The sequence below is a fragment of the Rhopilema esculentum genome, chromosome 11, assembly GCF_057945365.1.
Source record: "Rhopilema esculentum isolate cy_ngs chromosome 11, ASM5794536v1, whole genome shotgun sequence".
Lineage (NCBI taxonomy): Eukaryota > Metazoa > Cnidaria > Scyphozoa > Rhizostomeae > Rhizostomatidae > Rhopilema > Rhopilema esculentum.
Genome location: NC_142825.1, coordinates 1191897 through 1215292, shown reverse-complemented (window position 1 = coordinate 1215292; position 23396 = coordinate 1191897). Strand labels below are relative to the sequence as shown.

The following is a 23396-nucleotide window of genomic DNA, read 5'->3' as shown; positions in this document are numbered from 1 at the left end:
AACGCTTTCAAGGAACATTTAGGAAGGCTAGAATCTGTGTTTTCCCTAATAAGTGAAGAACCTCAAGTCAAATACTTAGGACATGTAGTTTCTAAGGATGGTCTGTGCCGAGCTGAAAGGAAATTTTCCTATTCTGCAAGATCTTACGCAGCTTAGGTCCTTTCTAGGACTTATTGGCTATTATCGGAGAGGCTATTACTTGGACCCTAGAAATAGAATTGAAACGGGACCTCCAACTACGAAATGGCAAAAAGTTGATAGACTCACTTTAATAGACGCATGATGACATTTCTGCAGGCCACTCAGGAGTCCGGAAAACATACGATAAGATAAGACAGCTCTATTTTTGGAAAGGAATGTACAAGGACATAACTCACTGGATAGAAACTTGCAAGGACTGCACGTCCAAGAAGTTGCCTAAACGCAATGTAATAGCACCTATGCATAGTATTCTTGTTGAAGGACCTTTTGATCGTGTGTGTGTCAATGTTCTAGGACTGACAAAATGACAGCCTGACAGCCTGACAAAATGGCCAGAAGCTTTTGCTATTAGCTCTGCAGGTGCCGACGTTATTGCACAGCTTTTTGTCAAGGAGATAATTTCTAGACACAGAGCAACTCACACACTTTTGTCAGACTGTGGCAAGAAATTCTTGTCTAAGCTTGTTCAGGAGTTTAGTGATTTTTTCTCAGTTAAAAAGATCAACACTGCCGCTTATCATCCACAAACTGATGGTCTCACAGAGTGTTATTACAATTAGTTTATACTGTATGAAAATGAATAAGTGATTATATGTAATTATCGAATGGTGGCATATTTCGGTTTTTTGAAATAGGGGACGTTTCAAGATAGGGGTAGGGTATGTATCATTATGTATTCATTAATCTTGACATTTTCTTCTTTGCGTCACAACATACTTTATTTATTCACTGCTAAGCTGTAACAGCCTCTCTTACATTCTTTTCGGCATCCGCTTTTAGTCCTTGACTGCACTCTGACTAACTATTTTTCTTTTATTTTCTCATACACACCTTTACTGTGTTTCACCCAAGTTTTTATGTAAATCTTTTTTTTTAACAATTTGATTGGTTTATTTGTAATTCCTAGTTCCGTAAAGTTTTTTATTTAAAAAATTAGAATTCTAGTTACCATTAATTCACTTATATTCGATCAGCTAGAGTAATTCCATATTCTCTTCCGAGAGTTTAAGTTTTGGAATCATAATAATTTGCAAAACATACAACTTGTCGTTTATTTGTAGCTTGAACTGCCTGCCATCACACTAAGAAGACTTTAGCTCTTAGGACATGTAGTTACTGCTCTAGCTCTTGGAATGTGACTAGAGCTTATAGCTGTCACAGGATGGGTCTGACAGATACAGGGGTACAAGTGTCTAAAAATGAGGGAGTCTCCACAATACCCCTCCACCAAGGGTCCATGTCTTTTATTTCCACAGAGATGCCAGCCACCTCATTCCATTTGCCAGAGAGCACCACATCTGTGCAATGCCCATGATTCTGTTTATATAGCCCTTAGGCAGGGCATTCCTCTGAACCATCGACCGCATTGCCTAACCTTTGTTTTCTCGGCTGATTATGGAACAATATGGTATAACGAATTATTTAAGCCCTTACAACATTTTCAAAAATTCATCAAAGTCACGTTACCGATGACGTCGAAAAGTGTATGTTTCCTAGACTCAAAACCATTGTAACTTCTTAAGTATACATCTGACGTCAATATAAATGCTAGATTCGGGCTCGCCTGAAGGAAAGCTTTCCAATGATATATCAGGAATAAAACATCCCAAATTTTGGTACTTATCCACCCAACTAAAACCTCGTTTAAACAAAACACCCAGCCAATATGAGGCCACTTGTGTAGCTGGGAAGGATCATTATGGGAAGGAAACAGTAGGCCTAGCGAGGACAAGGATTCAACACTCCTGTTACTTTTTCTCGTGATCACACATATGGAATCTTCACCCTCGGATAGAAACATAAGAAATATTGCTAGTAGGCCAGAGCTTGGTTCCCACTATTCTGCTGCATTCTCGTTGTTAGCGGTAGCTCAGTCGAAAGCCTCTACTTGCGAGGGTTCAACTGTAACTTTTTCACCTTCGAGGAATAGGCCTAGTGTGGTATCGCAATTCGAAGCATTGCCCATATACAGCACCTTCGATAAAGGCCAAAAGTATATACTTTTTTTTGGCGAAGGCCGAGGCCAAAAAAAAGACTGCTGAAAGTTCACTGGAACCCGGAAATTCAGGGTGATGGGGCTTCAGCAATAGGGTCCACACTGCTGTCACCGGAATACTCAGGAAAGCATTGTATTTTCATTCAGTTTGCGACAGTGTATAGTTATTTACGACATTACAATTGCACATTTTTTTGTTTTTTATACAAAGCTCGTGAACAAAATTGGCGTAGATAGAGGGTGGTCAGAGGGGCAAAAAAGCCTGTAGAGCTAATAAACAAGTATCTACAATTTCATTTATATCTCACCTGATTTGGCTAAGCCTGATTACCATTTCTTATTTTTGATCCATAAATATGATTTTAACAACAGGTCAAAATTTGGCAGCGAGTCCAGAGAGCCTTTACAGTTATGAACAGTCTGTAGGTCAACCCAATGATGAATATTCATCTAAATATGGAGAGATTATCCAGACCGACAACCCTATGAGTGATGTAGGTGTATTTTTGAAATTTTAAATTTGCAACTATTCATTCTCAGGTGTCAGAGCTATGTCTTAGCTTAATCAATAGTTCAGGCTTTTAAGATGACTCCTCTCAGAGTCTCTCTGCTTAATATCACAATGCAATTTAAAGTCACATAAAATTTAGACACCAAAATATGCTGAACTACTCGATTAATGTCTGTTCACAGTCAAACCCCATTTAAAGTCATCTCAAACCACCATTTCAAATAACATTTGTTATGACTGTAACAGTGTACTGTATTCTTCATTCTATGCATTTAAAGTATCAATCTATTGAAGCAAGTATTTCTCTGTGAAATTTGCACTGGGGGTGCCCTCTTTTCAATTAGCTTTGCTGTGGAAAAAGCATCTGTTTAAAGATTGTATTTTACACAAATTCTCTATTGATGTATAGCTTTATTTTCCCGTTTAGTTATGTTTAATCTGTATGCTTGTATCTATAATTTTTATTGATATGGAATGTTTTAACTTGAAATTTTTAATTTTAATCGATAATTTTAATGTAGCCTGTAATTATTCAAATTGTTGTAAGTTGTTTATGTTTTGATTATTTGTATGTAGTGAAATTTGAAATAAAATGAATTGAATTGAACCAAGGAGAAAGATATTTGCTATGAAGATAACACCAAATTTTGCTTTTTTCAGGATGAAGCTTTGCAAGAGTCGTATTTATTTCAGGTTTTGCAGTCTAAATCTGCCATGTTTGTTGATGAAACTACTGTCATTGTTGTAAAAGACTATGATGTACAAAGCAAGTTATTGAAAGTAATATGATATTCTTCTTATAATTTCTTATTTCTGCTCCTTTAGTTATTTTCGTTATCAATAGGATTTGTATCAATTATTTTATAATTTAACCACAATACAGTCAATCTGACATCAACACAGTCAATTTGTTTGTATAATTTGCTTTAAACATTTCTTTTATATTTATTACCAGTTTCACTGACCCAGTGGTAATTTTTTATAAGATAGCCCGCTCCACCATCTTAAAGGCCTCCAAGTCTTGTTTGCCCTCTGCCTTTGTCCAGTCTAACCTACAGTAAAAGTATCATCAAACCAATGGTTGAAGATTTTGATTTAGAATACTTTGGATAAAGAATTTGAGTATCGACAAAATGGTTATATTTATGACATGACTGATGTAAAATCATATTACATGGTCCTCTTCCTTTCCAGAAACACAGCTTTTGTTTTGTTAAAAGAATGTTTGTGGAGTTTATAGATCGGTTCAGTTAGGTATTTACCTGCAGTTGCAATGACGCATTCTGGTGTTTTGCAGATGCCCTTGGCCAGAAGTGGTCAATCAGCTTTAATGGTATGTTATTTTGTCTTGATGCCTTTCATTTGAGATTTGTATGCTTGCAATAGTCTTGTGTTGTATTCATGCTGTAAATAGTTATTCAAGTCTCTATATATAAGTTCACTAACCTTCTTTTTTATCTTTCCAAGACATCTAGACATTTTTTAGAGCACCAAGGTGATTTTGGGCATATGATTCTTGTAAGATATTGTAAAAGATGTTTTTGATACAAACACCACACACAAATATTCTATTTTAAAACACTGGCTATACTACCCAAATTGAAAAGCAAATTGACTCCCCTTTTAGCAAATGAATAAGACATATTTACTATGTTGTAAAAAGTTTGCTTTTTTCAAAGCCATTTACTTATTTACTACTAGATTACCAAGAGTTGCTTGTCAGAAAGTACCCTCCTTGCCTCCACATCAAAGTTTGTAAAATTGTTGTGGAAGCTTGGGATATGCAGAATTGCAACATACCATCAATTGAACCTGCTGCAGAAGGTATTTTAAGTATCTTGTCTAAAGTTTGCGTGTTTATGCATGTTATTGAGATTATATTGTTAAGGAACTGAATGGATGCATGTAGTTTTGATATTCATAGTATTCTACTCTAATGCCTGTATATTATTTCATCTGCCTATTTCTATCTGATAATTTTTGCTTCCACTATTTCTTATATATCTGCATGTCTTTTCCCAGATGAAAATGAAGAACACACATACAATGAGGTGAGTTATTAAATAACTTATTAATTTGATGTAAGGCTTTACCTTGGAAATTAACACTTGATACTAATAGAGAATCTTAATGTAATATGATATAAGGATTAATATCAACAAACCTAACATACTTGTCAATTTTATACTGATTTCTTTACATATACATACAAAGCTCTTCTTTTAATTTGGTTTTATGCTTGGCATGTTTCTTCTTTGCTCTTACGCTTTACTTTTGAAAACATAAGAAAATATGAGATTTCCAATTTCCAGTTATATTGACATATTTGACCCTATCGGAATTTCACATTTTTCAGTTTTTCCTCAGCCTGAAACACAAGTTTTAGGAGTTAACCCAAACAGCTTATATGAAAACAAAGACAGCCTTTAGGGAATGTTTGTGTTGTGACATCTCCAATTATTCATGATGTTGTGATCAAATCGTTACTTTCCATTAAATCGTGAAATATCATTAAAATGGCAATTCTTGAGTCTAAAATAGCACCAAAATCTTTCTTTGAATCTATTGGGTAAGTTTTACACTTGATCATATTGTTAAGCTTCTTTTGTGGCAATGTTTGTAATTAACTAATTTTTGCATCCTGTCTAGGAACTTCCAGCCTTTGTTGAACTGTCATTCACTAGAGAGTCTCTTGTTTGTGTGCGATCAACAGATGGTGGATATGGAGTTGTTGGAATGGACATGGGTGGTTTTAAGTGCCTCACTTGTTTGAATAACCGGCGTTCTTGTAAACATGTGACCTGTCTTAATGTCACACTTAGCATGGAAAAAGCTACCATCCCTGAGTTCCTAATTGATTTTTTACAGACATGTGAAAATTTGAAAACTTCCTTTCCCAAAATTTATGTACGAAAGGCAGTTTCAGAGAGGAGAATCCCCATGGAGACATTACCATCCCAAAGAACCGTATTTAGTGGATTGCTTGGTTCTACTGTTCAGCTCACAGACGAAAACGTCTTTCAATTGGTTCCTGATTTTCCTGATGACGTGACAGAATGCCCTGTTTGTGGAGATACATGTAGTGTTTTTTGGGGAACGGATAAGAAGAGACTTTTAACGCAGAAGAATATTATTGATGTTTATGGTAAGGATTGCATTAACTAAGAATATTGTGTTTTCAAACGATGAATAGTCTTTGTTAAATTAACTCTTTTTAAATTACCAAGTGGAAGCTAAAATTTTTTAAGGCTATCCAAATGTTAACTGAACTGTTGCTATACACTATTGTCAAATTAGAAAAAACCTATTAATAATTGTTTAACTGATGCATTGTGAAATTCTTCTGTTTGTCTGGATTCTCATACTCCAGACGAAGTTTTAAATTTTCATTTTTCCTACGTTGTTATGTCCAGTTATCTTCTTTGATTCCCAATAATCTCCATATCTCAAATGTAACAAGGAGATGTGTCAGCACACAAAATTGTATGATGGTTGTCGGAAAGGAGTGTTGAATATGGGCAGTTTTTCTTATTCTCAGGGACTACTTGCACCATTTCGTATCAGGAAACAGGTATATGTTTTCCATATTGCAGAGTTTCGCCGAAAACCAGCGGCAATGCAAAAGGCGTTGCGAACCTTGTCATAATTATTGATATGGTGATCAGGTGGAAAGGACAATTGTTTCTTTTCCCTTCAGTTTAGGTGTCCAAGCTAATCGTTACTTTCTATTCTATTTTCATTGTCAATATTCGACTTAAGCTTGAAATTAAATTGCAGCTAGTAAAGTCGGATTTAAAGTATTTTCGAAAAATCCACGCATTCTCTACTGAAGGGATTTTCGAAAAATTCTATTTTATTGTCATTATATGTTAATTGAGATCATATGTAGTTAACATTGAGCATTTTAAACAGATAAGCCATTTACAAAGTATTTTCTTTAGTTAGCTTTTTAAATATAGCGTTTGAAATTTATCTTTCCTTTCTCTTAGCCAAGCACTTTCGAATTACCTAATTGTATGGTCAGGTAATGCCTGCTACTGGTAACATATGGTCAAAGATCAGGTCAGGTAATGCCTGCTACTGGTAACATGTAAACCAGTACCACCTGTTCCATGGTCGGGTTGTCGGCGACTAAACCGGCTCCCCCACTTGTTTACTTTGGTAACCTTGTGAGGAGGTTGTGTGGACACCCAGCAGGACTAAAAACAAGACCTGTCGAAGGGCGGATGAGCTCCCAGCGAGCCAACGGCCGTCCATACCTGGAGAGGAGATTGGCGCCACCAGGTTTTTATGCCAACCGTTTCACCCATGAACATGCACAACCAAACTTCAAGCATACTGGATCGGTCGGGGCCCAGGATGAAAACGGCCGCGCTGTCTTCTGGGGTCGACAGGGGAGGCAGTGGAAAATGGACTACTGTTAACAATCGGACTTTGAGAGAACCTTTTGCCATTGGTACATGGAACGTTAGATCGTTGTCTCAAGATGGAAAGATCGAGTTACTTGCAATGGAGTTGGACAACATAAGATGGAACATAGTTGGCATCTCAGAAATGCGATGGACAGGAGCTGGTGAATACACTACAGAAGAAGGACACAAAGTGTGGTACTGCGGACAAGAAAAGAAGAAACAACATGGTGTCGGCTTCATTGTGGACAAACGAACTGCAAAGAGCATCCTAGAGTGTACCCCAGTCTCGGAAAGACTCATTTCGATAAGAGTGGCGAGCAAACCATTCAACATGACGATAATCCAAGTTTATGCACCAACAAGTGACTACGATGACCAGATTATTGAGGAGTTCTATGATGATCTCGAGAGACTGATGAAGAAGACGCCGAAGAAGGACGTCCTAATCATACTCGGTGATTGGAACGCACAAATTGGTGAGATACAAACCATCTGGCAACCGGAAAATTCGGTTATGGCGAGACTTCAGAAAGAGGCATGAAACTCCTTGATTTTGCTGAATCACACCAAATGGTAGTGGCTAACACACTTCACAGACACAAGGCATCTAGACGGATAACGTGGCACGCACCTGACGGAGTCACGAAGAAGCAAATAGACTACATCCTGATACCGAAACGTTTCCAGTCCAGTGTGAACAAAGCGCGAACCCGAACAATGAAAAAACCGGACATTGGCAGTGACCATGACCTGGTAATGACAACCTTCAAGCTGAAACTGTCTACAAAGAACAGAAGAAGGAACGACAGAGTCGTATTTGACCTGGACAAACTGAAAGATAACACCACCAAAGCTAAATTCCAGAGCGAACTCACATCGAAGTTTGCTCCGTTGATGCTGATACAAGCAGAGGAACAACATCCACAAGCACTATGCGATAAGTTCACAACTGGCATAACAGAAACGGCGAAGTCCATCCTCGGAAAACGAAGAAAAACCAGACGACCATGGATCACCAAAGAAGTCTTAGAAAGCTGCGATAGAAGACGAGAGCTGAGGCGCAAGAAAAATGAGGGGAAGGAGCAGCTAGAAGAATACAGGGAAGCGAACAAGACAGTGCGAAGGCTCCTAAGAAAGGCTAAAGAAGAGTGGGCTGAAGAGCAGGCCAATCTAGTAGAGAGCAGCTTCGAAAGTAACAATGCAAGAAAGGTGTTCAAAACTATCAAAAACTTGACAGAGCAGCGTGCCAAGCAAATCAACATCATTGAAGACAAAGAAGGTAAACTTCTGACAAGTAGCAGTGACATTGCGAATAGATGGAAAGAGTACTGCGAGGAGCTCTATAACTTCAAGGATGATGTGGATAGGATGGTACTGGAGGAAGATGTTGTGACGGAAGAAGATCATGAAGGCGAGATCCTGAGAGCAGAAGTAGAGCTCGCAGTGAGGAGTCTGAAAACCAACAAGAGTCCTGGAGCAGACAATGTCAATGCCGAACTAATTCAATGTGGAGGAGAAGACACCGTGAAGATCCTGCACATGCTGTGCAATCTCATTTTCAGAAGTGGTGTTTGGCCGACACAATGGACCGAATCCATCCTCATACCCATCCCCAAGAAGATGAACAGCAGGAAATGCAGCGACTTCAGAACGATAAGCCTAATCAGCCACGCTTCAAAAGTATTACTAAAAATCATCCAAGGAAGAATAACACCAAGAGTTGAGGAAGTGCTGAGCGAGATGCAGGCTGGCTTCAGAAAGGACCGAAGCACCACAGACCAAATCACCAATCTTCGGCTCTTATGCGAGAAAACAAGGAACCATCAAAGAGTAATATGTCACAACTTCATCGACTTTAAAAAAGCGTTTGATCGGGTGTGGCATGAAGCGCTGTGGCACACGATGAGGAAGTTCAATATCGGTGAACAAATCACGAAGACAATCATGAGTCTGTACGAGCAAGCAACGACCAAAGTGTTGACCGGAGAAGAATTCAGCGAATGGTTCAGAGCGACTGTCGGAGTACGACAAGGGTGTATCCTGTCACCGACGTTGTTCAATCTGTTCCTTGAACGAATCATGGTAGAAGCGATCGAAGAGCTAGACGATACTGGAGTGAGCTGTGGAGGACTGAAAGTAACCAATCTTCGCTTCGCAGACGACATCGACCTGATTGGAAAGAATGAAGAAGAACTGCAGGATCTAACCAACAGACTGCATGACACCTCACAAAGATTTGGAATGGAAATTAGCAAGGAGAAGAGCAAGACAATGGTCACAGGGAACGGAGAAGATAACATCCAACTGGAAATAGTCATCGGTGATGGGAAACTTGAACAGGTCAAGAGTTTCAAGTACTTGGGAGCAACCATCACGGAAAATGGAAACTCGGACCAAGAAATCAGGAATAGAATTGGAGCTGCAACAAGTGCTATGGCTAGGCTGAACTCAATGTGGGGACTACAAGGCATTAGCCTGAAAAATCGCATGAAAATCACAAAGGCAATTGCTTGGGCGACACTCTTATACGGATGTGAAAGCTGGACAATGAACAAGAAGAGCATGGAGAAGCTGAAGGCCTTCGAGATGAAATTTTACCGAAGGATGATGAAAATAAGCTGGCAGGAGAGGAAAACGAATGAATTTGTCTGGAATAAAGTGACGGAGACGTTGGGCGGCAGGCCGGAATCAATTACAGAGACAGTCAAAAAGAGGAAGCTGAAGTACTTTGGACACCAGATGAGGAAACCAACAGCGATGACAAAGACATTGATCCAAGGGAAAGTTGAGGGCGCAAGGGAAAGAGGCAGACCAAGAAGGCAATGGGAAGACGACATCAAGGAGTGGACTGGAGAGGGATTGCGAGAACTATCAAGAATGGCGATGGATAGGGAGAAGTGGCGGAGCTCTGTGCATGGTTGGGCGCACCCACGGACTACATAGGCTTAGGCGCAGAAGAAGAAGAATTGTATGGAAAATGCACCTCGCAGCAGCTGGCTACAAAACAGAACGTTGCCTTACTTACCATCAGTGGAGAGTGGCTTGTATTCATTCTTCAAGCTGCTTCAAGTTGATGTTAAAGGCAATTTCTTTTGTAGCAGGTGTGGTGGATTCCCACGTACCATCCTTTGCGATGCAACTTCGTTGAGTTTCCGGCGTGTGTATGCAAGAAAGGTGGATATTGAAGACCAGATGTCAACATTGCCAAAATTGAAAGGCAGATAAGTACATTACATAGTTTTTGTAAGTTCGATAAATGTTAAAATGATTAAGATAGGGGAATGATGGCATGGCCTTATAGGTTAGTGGATATCATTTTAGTACCCCCAGTGGTTTAGTAATTTAAACAGGGAAATAGATTTGAAAACGTGAAGTTTCGTGTTAACAGTTAAATTTTGGCGTTGGTTATAGCAGTTAACTCACTGACCTTATCTAATCTCTGTGCTTATAATCTCTTACCAGCTTCAAGAAAAGAGTTTTTATCGAGGAAGCCACAACAAGACAGGTTTTGATGAAATTCTGTTCCGAAAAACAGCTAGAAAGATCTAACAGGGAGAGGCTCGATGCAAAATATCCGTACCTTCTTGCTGTGGTAAATGAGTGTGAGACAATCTTTTCAGATGCATTTTATTTTCCGAAAGGAATCTGGATGCTGCTTCGAAGTCTTGCCTCAGTTTCACCTGTGTGCTCTTATTATCCACCCGTAGAAACCTTAGCTTCAATAATGGCGCGCCTATCAAGTGGATTAGTTATCCAGCATGAGCCTGAAAGCTTTGCCGAACTGCAGTCGTCTGCGCCTATTATTTACGCTGCCTTGGCAGCTTTACCGCCAACTCCGATTTCCGTCAATTGGCAAAGACTATCTGGAGAAATGCAAGCAAAAGCACAGTATGTCTTTTCAATTGAAAAGCATGACCTAGCGTCTTCAAATTGCACCGAAGAGAGCTATTCGTTTTTTCCTTCTTGGCCTTTGATAAATCAACGTGGAGTCTACAATCAAGATGTCAAAAATGAAAAATCACGTGACAGGTGCAAAAAAGCGTACCCAGGCCACCCTAACTTGTTGCCAGGGCCTTTCACTGTCTACTGTGAACATGGTAAGGCATCATCTTGGCCCTTTTTGTCATAGTACAATAGTTTATAAGGAACACTGCATAATTTTCATCAATATCATTATTTTAATCATAATCAATAATAATAAAATAGTTTTCCTGAATTCGACTTAATACGAGCAACTAAAATCATCAATCTAAACTGCTCATTGTTATTGACAATTCTCTCGTATTTTGTGACACCTCACAGTAGATGATCATTTAAAATCTTGATCATAGAATATGTTAACAAAGAAATTTACCCGTACCTCCTTTTGCACCTTGTCCACTAGGAATATCTCTTGGAATAATCCTGATCCTGAAAAGAACAGTCAGTAATCTATAACATCTTCTTCTGCAATCAGATTATGAAATAGGCGCAGAACAAGAATTATTTTTCCTTTAAATATTTCTTGATTTGTTTTGTGTTTTTTCTTTTTTCTTGTTTACCAAGCCAACAAATTGCAAATTTCCATCTTTCCAACTTTCCATCAATATGATTATTATGACGGTGAAGATTAGTTTAATCTTACTTTTGGATTAAATTTTAAAATAACAGTAAAATTTTTTATATCGACAGGAGTTTGCTACGGTTTTCAGGTGATGGAATGCCAGGAATGCCCGAATGTTCCATTTTCAGTCATTCGAACTCGTTATATGACAGGTAATCTTATGCTAAGCGATATATAGACATGTCAGAATTGGGAATCTACTTGCGTTAATTAGAAATGAATGCCAAGAGTTCTTTAGAAATGAATGTATGTTACGAAGAAATGAATGTCATTGGTTATATACGTATTGATAATAAACAAATCTCACTTTTACTTGTAGCACCAGATTGCATTATATACGATAACAGCTGCAACCTGCAAAGTTATTGTTTAAACCGTGATCCTGGATTTTTTAAAAACACAATGTTTTTGGTGGACAGATTTCACTGGAAGAATCATACAGGTTTTTAAATTTTGCATTATCTGTTTTGTCAAGATAATATGGCAATGTAAAGCTTTACTTTCAAGTTTCATTTTCTATTGTTGTATGATTTTCCCGGATTATTTTTTGAACTTCTAACAACCAGAATATTAATTTCATGACAAAAGCTAAAATAAGCACAAAAAACAACATCCTTGCATCTGTGAAATAAAACCAAGAAAGGAGCATGATTGTAAGAGGTTAAGTAAATATTTACGAGTAACCAAATAATCAATGTACAGAAAGTAAATCTTGCCACATGATTCACAGATAATCTTGCCTCTCTTTGTGACACATATTTGACAAGAATTACTATGAGTTGGAAGGGTATCAAATACCTGCATAATATTTCAACCACGAACTAGCAGCTTGATAGAAATTGGGTGATTAATTAAGGAAAAGAAAGCAAATTCCTTAGAACCAATTTAAGGAGGAAATTTTGCAATATATCTCTTTTAAATTATAATTAAACTCATTCTTTGCAGGTTGTGCTGATAGCTACAACGTATCGCTGTATCGAAAATATGACAAACTGAATACTCAAATAAACGAACAGCAGAATTCTCTTCTAAAGGCATTGAGGAATCAATTATCCTATATGACACCTACCAATTTTATGAACCATTGCATGCTCTTCATGTATTTTAGAAACATAGCAAAAAAGACGGAGTAGAAGATTGATAAAGGCGATAAGTTTCCTTGTTATCTTGGTTGTCTCCTTTTGCTGCTTCTCATCAAATTTTCACAATGGTGTTGATAGACATTTCATTACAATAAACTCACAAAAAAATCTTTGCTTTTTCAGATTCTTCCATTCTTGCATTCTTCAATGAGTAACTAAAAACTTAACGTCAAGAATAATAATGCACAAAGATGTAAAATTGGTACATTTCTTTTTGCGATTAGCCGATTAGCCAAATCATATTTCCTTATGGCTATTCGTCGATGTCCATTGAAGAACAGTGTGGTTTGAACTGTGTTTAGGCAAGTGGGCAATTTGTGCCAAATTTAGGTACTGAAATGTCCAGTTCAAGGAAAACACTGAAATATTTCCTTATGGCTATTCGTCGATGTCCATTGAAGAACAGTGTGGTTTGAACTGTGTTTAGGCAAGTGGGCAATTTGTGCCAAATTTAGGTACTGAACTGTCCAGTTCAAGGAAAACACTGAAATGATAAAAATTGGCACATTTTATTTTGCGATTAGCCAAATCATATTTCCTTATGGCTATTCGTTGATATTCATCGAAGAACAGTGTGGTTTATAATGTGTTTAGGCAAGTGGGCGACTTGTGCCAAATTTAGGTACTGAAATCTCCAATCTGTTTCAAACATTTAAAAAGGATAAAAACTGGCACATTTCTATTTGTGATTGATCAAATCATGTTTCTTTATGGTTATTTGTCGATATCCATCGAAGAACAGTGTGGTTTAAACTGTGTTTAGGCAAGTGGGCAACTTGTGCCAAATTTAGGTACTGAAATCTCCAATCTGTTTCAAACATTTAAAAAGGATAAAAATTGGCAAATTTCTATTTGTTCATGATCAACTCATGTTTCTTTATGGTTATTTGTCGATATCCATCGAAGAACAGTGTGGTTTAAACTGTGTTTAGGCAAGTGGGCAACTTGTGCCAAATTTAGGTACTAAAATGTCTTGTCTTTGTGAAACACTGAAAAGGATAAAAATTGGCACATTTCCTTTTGCGATTAGCCAAATCATATTTCCTTATGGCTATTCGTTGATGTCCATTGAAGAACAGTATTTGTATTTTGTCCATTGTATTTTGTATTCCGTTGATGTCCATTTTGTATTTTGTTATTTCCTTGTGGTTTGTTTTCATAATGCTGCATATCTAAAATCTAGAGAATAAAGCTCGCAAGTTTACCCTTCCTTGCCAAAAAGGCCATGAAACAGTTTAAAAACTTGTGGTCTGGTAATAGGTAAAAGGGTTTTACATATCCCAGAAGGGGTTCTCTATCATAAGCAATATACCGGGAGGCTCAAAGATGTTGGAATAAGTATAAGAAATCATACTGGAATATTGTAGCTTTATTTAGAGGGAACTACCCGAATTGGTTTGGAAGTGATAGTAACATGCCCGACAGGGGAGTGAGCTGAGCCCTTACCGCCCCAATGTCTCTTTCGTGTTTGGGGGTGTCCCAGAAAATATCCGCAGAGTGAGGAAACTTTCCAAACTGGACCTAGGTTGAGAATTGGAGAGACAAACAAGAAAATGATTCACAAAACAAATAGACCAGGCGAGGAAGGGGGGGTATCGTCACCCATCGAGGGAATTTGCAAGACCAACTCTATTTGGTCAATTTCGATACGCTGATCACGAAAATCGATGTTATACGGAGTAATTCGGTACCAGGAAGCCTCTATTTCACACATTCAAACCTCGTTTTCGTCCAAATTTGAACGTTGAACGAAAGTTTGTAAATGAATCATTTTTTATCTATTTCGATGTGCTGATTTCAAAAAATTATTTTATAAAAATGTAAATTCAGTACCAGAAAGCCTCTATTTCACGTCCAAACCTCGTTTTCATCAAAATTTGAACGTTGAAAAAAAGTTTGTAAATTTTTTATTCTCATCAATTTCGATATACTGATTTCGAAGGTTAATCTCAGACGGCGGAATTCTGATTGCACTGGTCCTTTTTTCATGCTGAAATCGTGGATTTATCGTTTTCAATATTTTTAGAGTAAAATCTGCTGCACACATAGATTTGCTTTAAAAGCTTAAAAAGGATTATGTCAAAAGGCAATATAATACGGCTAATAAACATTTAAAGTTGTTTTGAATCAACACTCTAGTATCCATTGTCATCAGAGTCATTGCTATACTCATCCTCAAAGCAATTGTCATTCATTGGGTCAATATTGTCTTCTTCAGCATCTTGATTGATATTTAGAAGCAACTCGGCATTATTATCTAGGTATATGTCTTTACTCCACGATGCGTTACCGGCTGCATCCCAACCATGATCAACTGGACTGCCAATGCTTAACTTCAACTGGTCTGCATTTCTGTAAATGTTTGCAACATAAGCTAATGTAGCTTTGTGCAAATGAGATTGGCAACACACGGTGGCATTAAACTAAGTTAAAAAAAATCTTCCAGGAACTCTTTGAGCGGCCGTCATTGGCCTTGGTGACAGTTGTTGAAAAACCGTAAAGAAAGCATGAAAACTTCTCCAGGACCTCGATAGCATTTGGATGGGCTGGACATCTGTTCCAAGCCTTGCAAAAGTGCTCACAAATTCGTTGCGCTTTAACATTGCTTTTCAGAATGACTTTTTCCCTTTTTTGGAAATCATGAACACATAATCTTTGCCAGAGAATGCGTGAAGACAAACTATTGCTCGCCTTTTAATTGAAGACAATGTTGATATGATAGATAGCATGAAGCAAGACCACTGAATAGATTTTCTGTATGACAATTTAAGTAGCGCAGTGAAAAATCTAACTGAGATCTTTTGGAGAACGGCTATCCAGAGGATGTTATTTCAGTTTACATTAAGGAGAAGATAGGAAATTTCTCGGCTGACGTAAAATTTGGTCCTCAAAAGTGCCCGGTCTATCTAAAACTACCATGGATCGGTGACAGTTCCCTACGTTTTGAAAGCCAAATAAAAGAGGCCATTGCAAATTGTTTCTTTACAGTCAACCCACGTGTTGTTTATAGTACGAAAAAGGCCCTTCCGTCCATTCAAAAGGACTGCGTCACTGCCACACAAAAAAGTTCCGTTGTATATGAATTTACGTGCCAGTGTGATTCTGGCTACGTAGGACGCACTACCCAAAGATTGGAGGATAGAATAAAACAGCATGTTCCGTCTAATATTAGAAACAAAACCCATTCCCAAAGAGAATAGCCACCTCGGTCTTGCAAATCTAAAATTACAACTAAAATCTGCGATTCTGCTATCAGGCATCATTTATTGGAAAACCCAGATTGTGCAAAAACTATAATGGCGACATGTTTCGGATTATTGGTAAAGCCCGATCGTCGTTCTACCTACATAAGGACGTTTTGGAATCTATCTACATGAGCACAAAAAAACCGCTTCTGTGTAGAGAAAGGGAGTTCGTTTTCACCTTAGGACTCCATTGGTAACATTCTCAATCGGCAAGCCGCACTGATTGGTCAACCTATACAGTCATGTGCTCCTGTTTCTGATTGGCCTATTTCGATCCACAACTGGGTATATATATTTCCTAGCGTAGAGTTTTCGATCTATGTTCTGACGTTATAAGTCTGAAGAGTGTCAAATGAAAAGCTTCAGTTTACTAAATGTTTGCTTTTTTCAAAGCCATTTTCAAGCTTTGTACCACCAAAAGATTGTTTACAACTTTAAATGTTTATTAGCCGTATTATATAGCCTTTTGACATAATCTCTTTCAAGCTTTTAAAGCAAATCTATGTGCGCAGCAGATTTTACTCTAGAAATATTGAATACGATAAATAAACGATTTCAGCATGAAAAAGGGACCAGTGCATTCGGAATTCCGCCGTATGATATCAACCTTCGAAATCAGTATATCGAAATTGATGAGAATAAAACATTTACAAACTTTTTTTCAACGTTCAAATTTTGATGAAAATGAGGTTTGAACATGAAATGGAGGCTTCCTGGTACTGAATTTACATTTATAAAATAATTTTTTGAAATCAGCACATCGAAATTGATAAAAATCGATTCATTTACAAACTTTGGTTCAACGTTCAAATTTGGACGAAAACGAGGTTTGAACGTGAAATAGAGGCTTCTTGGTACCGAATTTCTCCGTATAACATCGATTTTCGTAATCAGCGTATCGAAATTGACCAAATAGAGTTGGTCTTGCAAATTCCCTTGATGGGTGACGATACCCCCCCTTCCTCGCCTGGTCTAAAAGTGATTCACAAAACAAGACTTAATGATAGGTAATTTATTTGCTCTATTTCCGATATTTTTTCCGTATTCATAACGCTTCAATTTTTTACGGGGGAAAGCATTTCTTATACAGCTAAAAGCTCTTGGTTCTTCTCAAATTAAAAAATGAAACAATATTATGAATCGCATTCCTCCATAACCTCCATAAAATTGGCTTTTATGTAATTATACATGCATCCAATTCTAGGTGACGCATTGTAGCCGAAAGAGGCTTTGCACCCGACCCGCATTGTAAAAGATTACTACCTCATTATATTTTTGTTTCAAAAAACCTTATTTTATAACTCTTTTTTGAATGCTGTCCCAGACCATTATTATCCTTTCCAATATTTCAACCAGACTAGAATTTTCAGTACCTAAATTTGGCACATGTTGCCCACTCGCCATAACACCCCCCAAACCACACTGCTCTTCAATGGACATCTATGAATGACCATCAGGAATTATGATTGGATCAATAACAAATAGAAATGTGCCAGTTTTTATCCTTTTTAAATGTTTGAAACAGATTGGAGATTTCAGTACCTAAATTTGGCACAAGTTGCCCACTTGCCTAAACACAGTTTAAACCACACTGTTCTTCGATGGATATCGACGAATAACCATAAGGAAATGTGATTTGGCTAATGGCAAAAAGAAATGTACCAATTTTTATCCTTTTCAGTTTTTCACAAAGACTGGACATTTCAGTACCTAAATTTGGCACAAGTTGCCCAGTCGCCTTAACACCCTTCAAACCACACTGTTCTTCAATGGACATCGACAAATAGCCATAAGGCAATATGATTTGGCTAATCGCAAAAATAAATGTGCCAATTTTTATCATTTTTTGTGTTTTCCTTAAACTGGACATTTCAGTACCTAAATTTGACACAAATTGCCCATTTGCCTAAACGCAGATCAAACCACACTATTCTTCAGTGGACATCGACGAATAGCCATAAGGAAATATGATTTGGCTAATCGCAAAAAGAAATGTACCAATTTTTATCCTTTTCAGTTTTTCACAAAGACTGGATATTTCAGTACCTAAATTTGGCACAAGTTGCCCAGTCGCCTTAACACCCTTCAAACCACACTGTTCTTCAATGGACATTGACCAATAGCCATAAGGCAATATGATTTGGCTAATCGCAAAAATAAATGTGCCAATTTTTATCATTTTCTGTGTTTTCCTTAAACTGGACACTTCAGTACCTAAATTTGGCACAAATTGCCCACTTGCCTAAACGCAGTTCAAACCACACTATTCTTCAGTGGACATCGACCAATAGCCATAAGGCAATATGATTTGGCTAATCGCAAAAATAAATGTGCCAATTTTTATCATTTTCTGTGTTTTCCTTAAACTGGACATTTCAGTACCTAAATTTGGCACAAATTGCCCATTTGCCTAAAGGCAGTTCAAACCACACTATTCTTCAGTGGACATCGACGAATAGCCATAAGGAAATATGATTTGGCTAATCGCAAAAAGAAATGTACCAATTTTTATCCTTTTGAGTTTTTCACAAAGACTGGATATTTCAGTACCTAAATTTGGCACAAGTTGCCCAGTCGCCTTAACACCCTTCAAACCACACTGTTCTTCAATGGACATCGACCAATAGCCATAAGGCAATATGATTTGGCTAATCGCAAAAATAAATGTGCCAATTTTTATCATTTTCTGTGTTTTCCTTAAACTGGACACTTCAGTACCTAAATTTGGCACAAATTGCCCACTTGCCTAAACGCAGTTCAAACCACACTATTCTTCAGTGGACATCGACGAATAGCCATAAGGAAATATGATTTGGCTAATCGCAAAAAGAAATGTACCAATTTTTATCCTTTTCAGTTTTTCACAAAGACTGGACATTTCAGTACCTAAATTTGGCACAAGTTGCCCAGTCGCCTTAACACCCTTCAAACCACACCGTTCTTCAATGGACATCGACCAATAGCCATAAGGCAATATGATTTGGCTAATCGCAAAAATAAATGTGCCAATTTTTATCATTTTCTGTGTTTTCCTTAAACTGGTCATTTCAGTACCTAAATTTGGCACAAGTTGCCCAGTCGCCTTAACACCCTTCAAACCACACTGTTCTTCAATGGACATCGACCAATAGCCATAAGGAAATATGATTTGGCTAATCGCAAAAATAAATGTGCCAATTTTTATCATTTTCTGTGTTTTCCTTAAACTGGACACTTCAGTACCTAAATTTGTTTTATATAGCCTTTTGACATAATCTCTTTCAAGCTTTTAAAGCAAATCTATGTGCGCAGCAGATTTTACTCTAGAAATATTGAATACGATAAATAAACGATTTCAGCATGAAAAAGGGACCAGTGCATTCGGAATTCCGCCGTATGATATCAACCTTCGAAATCAGTATATCGAAATTGATGAGAATAAAACATTTACAAACTTTTTTTCAACGTTCAAATTTTGATGAAAATGAGGTTTGAACATGAAATGGAGGGAAAGGCAGTTCAAACCACAGTATTCTTCAGTGGACATCGACGAATAGCCATAAGGAAATATGATTTGGCTAATCGCAAAAAGAAATGTACCAATTTTTATCCTTTTGAGTTTTTCACAAAGACTGGATATTTCAGTACCTAAATTTGGCACAAGTTGCCCAGTCGCCTTAACACCCTTCAAACCACACTGTTCTTCAATGGACATCGACCAATAGCCATAAGGCAATATCATTTGGCTAATCGCAAAAATAAATGTGCCAATTTTTATCATTTTCTGTGTTTTCCTTAAACTGGACACTTCAGTACCTAAATTTGGCACAAATTGCCCACTTGCCTAAACGCAGTTCAAACCACACTATTCTTCAGTGGACATCGACGAATAGCCATAAGGAAATATGATTTGGCTAAACGCAAAAAGAAATGTACCAATTTTTATCCTTTTCAGTTTTTCACAAAGACTGGACATTTCAGTACCTAAATTTGGCACAAGTTGCCCAGTCGCCTTAACACCCTTCAAACCACACTGTTCTTCAATGGACATCGACCAATAGCCATAAGGCAATATGATTTGGCTAATCGCAAAAATAAATGTGCCAATTTTTATCATTTTCTGTGTTTTCCTTAAACTGGTCATTTCAGTACCTAAATTTGGCACAAGTTGCCCAGTCGCCTTAACACCCTTCAAACCACACTGTTCTTCAATGGACATCGACCAATAGCCATAAGGAAATATGATTTGGCTAATCGCAAAAAGAAATGTGCCAATTTTTATCCTTTTCAGTGTTTCACAAAGACTGGACATTTTAGTACCTAAATTTGGCACAAATTGCTCACTTTCCTTAACACAGTTCAAACCACACTGTTCTTCAATGGACATCGACGAATAGCCATAAGGCAATATGATTTGGCTAATCGCAAAAAGAAATGTGCCAATTTTTATCGTCGTTTTCAGTGTTTCACATAGACTGGACATTTAAAGTTTCACATAGACAGGACATGTTGATTAAAGGAATTTTTCAAGTTAAGTACAATTTCAGAACATAGTGCAAAAATGTTTTTTATGTGCGCGCATGCTGACGTGATTTACCTGCCCGCGAAAATTGTGTCGTTCTGTCCCGGATGCGATTGATATAAAAATATATGAGAAAACAAACTTTGAATTTTAACCTTACCTCTGCTTTATTTTTATGGAGTCAAATAGATAAATTATCTACTTAAGATACATTTATATCATTAAATTATGGCTTTAAAACCTTATTAATCTCTTCGTGGCCTATGCTTTACTGCCAAACTAAAGTATCCTATGCCTAGGCCTACTATTAGGCAAGAAGGGAAATATGAACAATTTAAAAAGTAAATTTTCAAGCGTTACCCAATTTTCCGCCTCTGAAGGAGACAATATACAAAAAAATTGAACTTTTGACTACAAGTATACAAAAATTCAGGATGCGGCATGGTGGAAATTTTTCACGATCGTTAATTCAAATATCGAACAAAACTTCCCATGTTGACCTTTCAAAATTTCGCTTTTGTTTGGTTTCCTACTCTTATAGAAAAATACCGAAGCGATTTCAAAATCGCGTTAAAAACAGCTACTTACATTCGTGACCAATCTATTTTAATGAAAAACTTCCATGAATATACCGCATATCCCAAAAAGTATGGCGGTTTTAAATCATCATTCAATCGCACCCATAAATTGACAATCCTAAAGTTAGGTATCTTTGCGGTGAAATTATGAACGTGACCCAATTTTCCCAATATGCCAACCAATATAATCTTATTTTTCGGGGCATGAAGATGAATCAATAAAAAAATCAGCGTGCGGCATGGTGCCGTTTTTGAGATAAAATAAATTTGAATTTTGAACTTTTTCTCCGTGGAACTGACAATATTTGAGGCATACTCACATGGTAAAATTTTGTATATAAAATGAGCCGATCAGGCTTTAAGTTCACTCCGCCATGCTCAGGTCTTTTGTGGTTGTGGTGACACAAAACCCTATAACATTGCACCTCCCAGGAGGCCTGGATCGGAATCAAAGTGTCACATGGTCGGTTGGCGGGAAAAATTTTGCGCGTCGCCATTTGGCCGCAGCTTGCAGGCGCAAAAGCTCTTTGCACAGCGGCTGCAAACATTTTTGCTCTATGTTCAATTTCAGTACAATTTTGCAGATTAACTTGCTATTCTATTTCCGCAAATTGATGCTCATGGATTCAGCCAAAAACACTATATCCACAAAAATTAGTTCCGCTTTACTTTCATGCCACTATTTGCTCTTACTTTGTTATCATAAAGTGTATATGTTTCACTGTTAATAAATTTTCTTTTGAGAAAAGCTAAATTGTCTAGGCACATCAATGCTTGTGGTAAATCTTCACAAAGAGACATAAAATTTTGTTACTATTCCTAGGCCCTGTAAAAACGCTTATCTTTCCACATAATAAATAATTTTTTAAACATTTGCAAGGAAGTTGACCTTTACTGAATTGTTAGTCTTGCATAAGTAGCAAAACTTAGTCTTACAACATTAACTTTCCTTACACTTTCAGCCTTTGCAAGTTTATGAAAAAGAGATACCATGCACCCGCAATCAATTTCGTTCTCTGACCCAGCATGAATCTCGGAGCCCAAACTATCTCCCTTGCCGCTCTTAAAAGCTGTTTAACTAAAAATGAATAGTTTGGGCGACCCTGGTTCCTTACTTTACATAAATTTTAAAAGTTACAAATAAAATTAAAAAGCGTGCAGATAAAATTAAATAGCGTTTAGGTTTGATGGCAATTTAACAGAATTCACTTTTGATAATTTCCTGAACTAAAATTTAATCACTGTGAAAACTGATTTCTGAAAGAGCTTGTTTTTGATGACGTCAATTAACTGGCTTGGTTATCTTTTTAAAGTGTGATCCACTCTCTTCTGGGTACATCAAGTTGATTTGCTTCTCCAAGTTGAAATGCACTAATTTTTTCTGAATAGACTTTGTGCTCTTTAAGTGTCTTAAATAGTATTTTTGAAATAGTTTGAAAGCGTTCACGTATTCAGTGCTCTTTTCGTATAGCAGGATTTTTTTGATGGCTAATAATCATCAAAAGCAATCTGCTTGGTATTACGTTTATATATATATTGCACCGATATAATTTCAAAACATATTTGTGTTAATATCTTAGTTTTTAAGATTAAATCGATAGAGTCAGTTGGTAGTTAATCAAAAGAAGACCGGATTTATCTACTTATTTCGAAGAGGATTCTTAGAAATAAAAATTCTAAAAGCGTATAAGGAAAAATTTTAAAATGTAGATGCATTTTTTAGTTATAACAAGAAACCCCTGTTCATTAGTAATGGAAACACATAATACAAAATTTCTAGCTTATTCATTCTACATATGACATATATATTTATAACAACTTGCTTTTCATGAACGCATATGATTAATTTTTGATGACACTTTATGATGGTGATTTGTATCTTCAATTGTAAATCTTAATACTTTATAAGTTCAGGTATCATTCATTTCTTGACAACGATTCCCGTCTAAAAAGATGTAACTGTTCTCCTTACACATTTCCTTTATTGATAGATTTTAACATTGTCAATAAAACCGAGAAAAGAGGTATAAGTTACGTAGGGCGGGGTAAAGCTTCCTCATTATTTGTCAAAATAAGGAATTGAGAGAAGCCATCATAAATTCAACTTTTGATACTATTTTCAACGCTTTACTGTGTCTTTCAAAATAAATAAGATCAAAATCTTTCAGGTTTTCCAGTCATCATCCGACTTCGAAAGAGAGGTACAT

General features: G+C 37.1%; 2 protein-coding genes across 7 annotated transcripts; both read left to right on the top strand.

Moving 5' to 3' along the window:
* The first annotated feature begins 2211 nt into the window (after positions 1–2211).
* Positions 2212–6141, top strand: LOC148958814 (uncharacterized). Of its 6 annotated transcripts, none has more exons than XM_089111142.1 (6): positions 2212–2691; positions 3369–3488; positions 4006–4041; positions 4410–4532; positions 4731–4759; positions 5358–5620. In XM_089111142.1, exons 1-6 carry the CDS (start codon positions 2554–2556, stop codon positions 5479–5481), a joined length of 570 nt encoding a protein of 189 aa, XP_088967268.1. In that variant the 5' UTR covers positions 2212–2553; the 3' UTR covers positions 5482–5620. The 6 variants fall into 6 exon arrangements, with proteins under 6 accessions (XP_088967268.1, XP_088967263.1, XP_088967267.1 ...); XM_089111138.1 differs by having other exon boundaries at positions 2670–2691; positions 3903–4041; positions 5358–6141; XM_089111137.1 differs by having other exon boundaries at positions 2552–3488; positions 3903–4041; positions 5358–6141.
* Positions 6142–6152: 11 nt separating this feature from the next.
* On the top strand, positions 6153–12888 carry LOC148958813 (uncharacterized). Its single transcript, XM_089111126.1, has 7 exons — positions 6153–6279; positions 6698–6728; positions 10095–10341; positions 10580–11217; positions 11792–11875; positions 12043–12165; positions 12669–12888. Exons 1-7 carry the CDS (start codon positions 6172–6174, stop codon positions 12854–12856), a joined length of 1419 nt encoding a protein of 472 aa, XP_088967252.1. The 5' UTR covers positions 6153–6171; the 3' UTR covers positions 12857–12888.
* Positions 12889–23396: the final 10508 nt, after the last annotated feature.

Bases quoted from the DNA above. Each gene is read 5' to 3' on its own strand.
- LOC148958814 (XM_089111137.1), top strand. From the start codon at position 4,490: ATGCAGAATTGCAACATACCATCAATTGAACCTGCTGCAGAAG. The intron at 4,533-4,730 runs GTATTTTAAGTA...GTCTTTTCCCAG, and splicing joins AATTGAACCTGCTGCAGAAG to ATGAAAATGAAGAACACACA. The intron at 4,760-5,357 runs GTGAGTTATTAA...CATCCTGTCTAG, and splicing joins AAGAACACACATACAATGAG to GAACTTCCAGCCTTTGTTGA.
- LOC148958813 (XM_089111126.1), top strand. From the start codon at position 6,172: ATGTGTCAGCACACAAAATTGTATGATGGTTGTCGGAAAGGAGTGTTG. The intron at 11,218-11,791 runs GTAAGGCATCAT...TTATATCGACAG, and splicing joins CACTGTCTACTGTGAACATG to GAGTTTGCTACGGTTTTCAG. The intron at 11,876-12,042 runs GTAATCTTATGC...TTTTACTTGTAG, and splicing joins TCGAACTCGTTATATGACAG to CACCAGATTGCATTATATAC.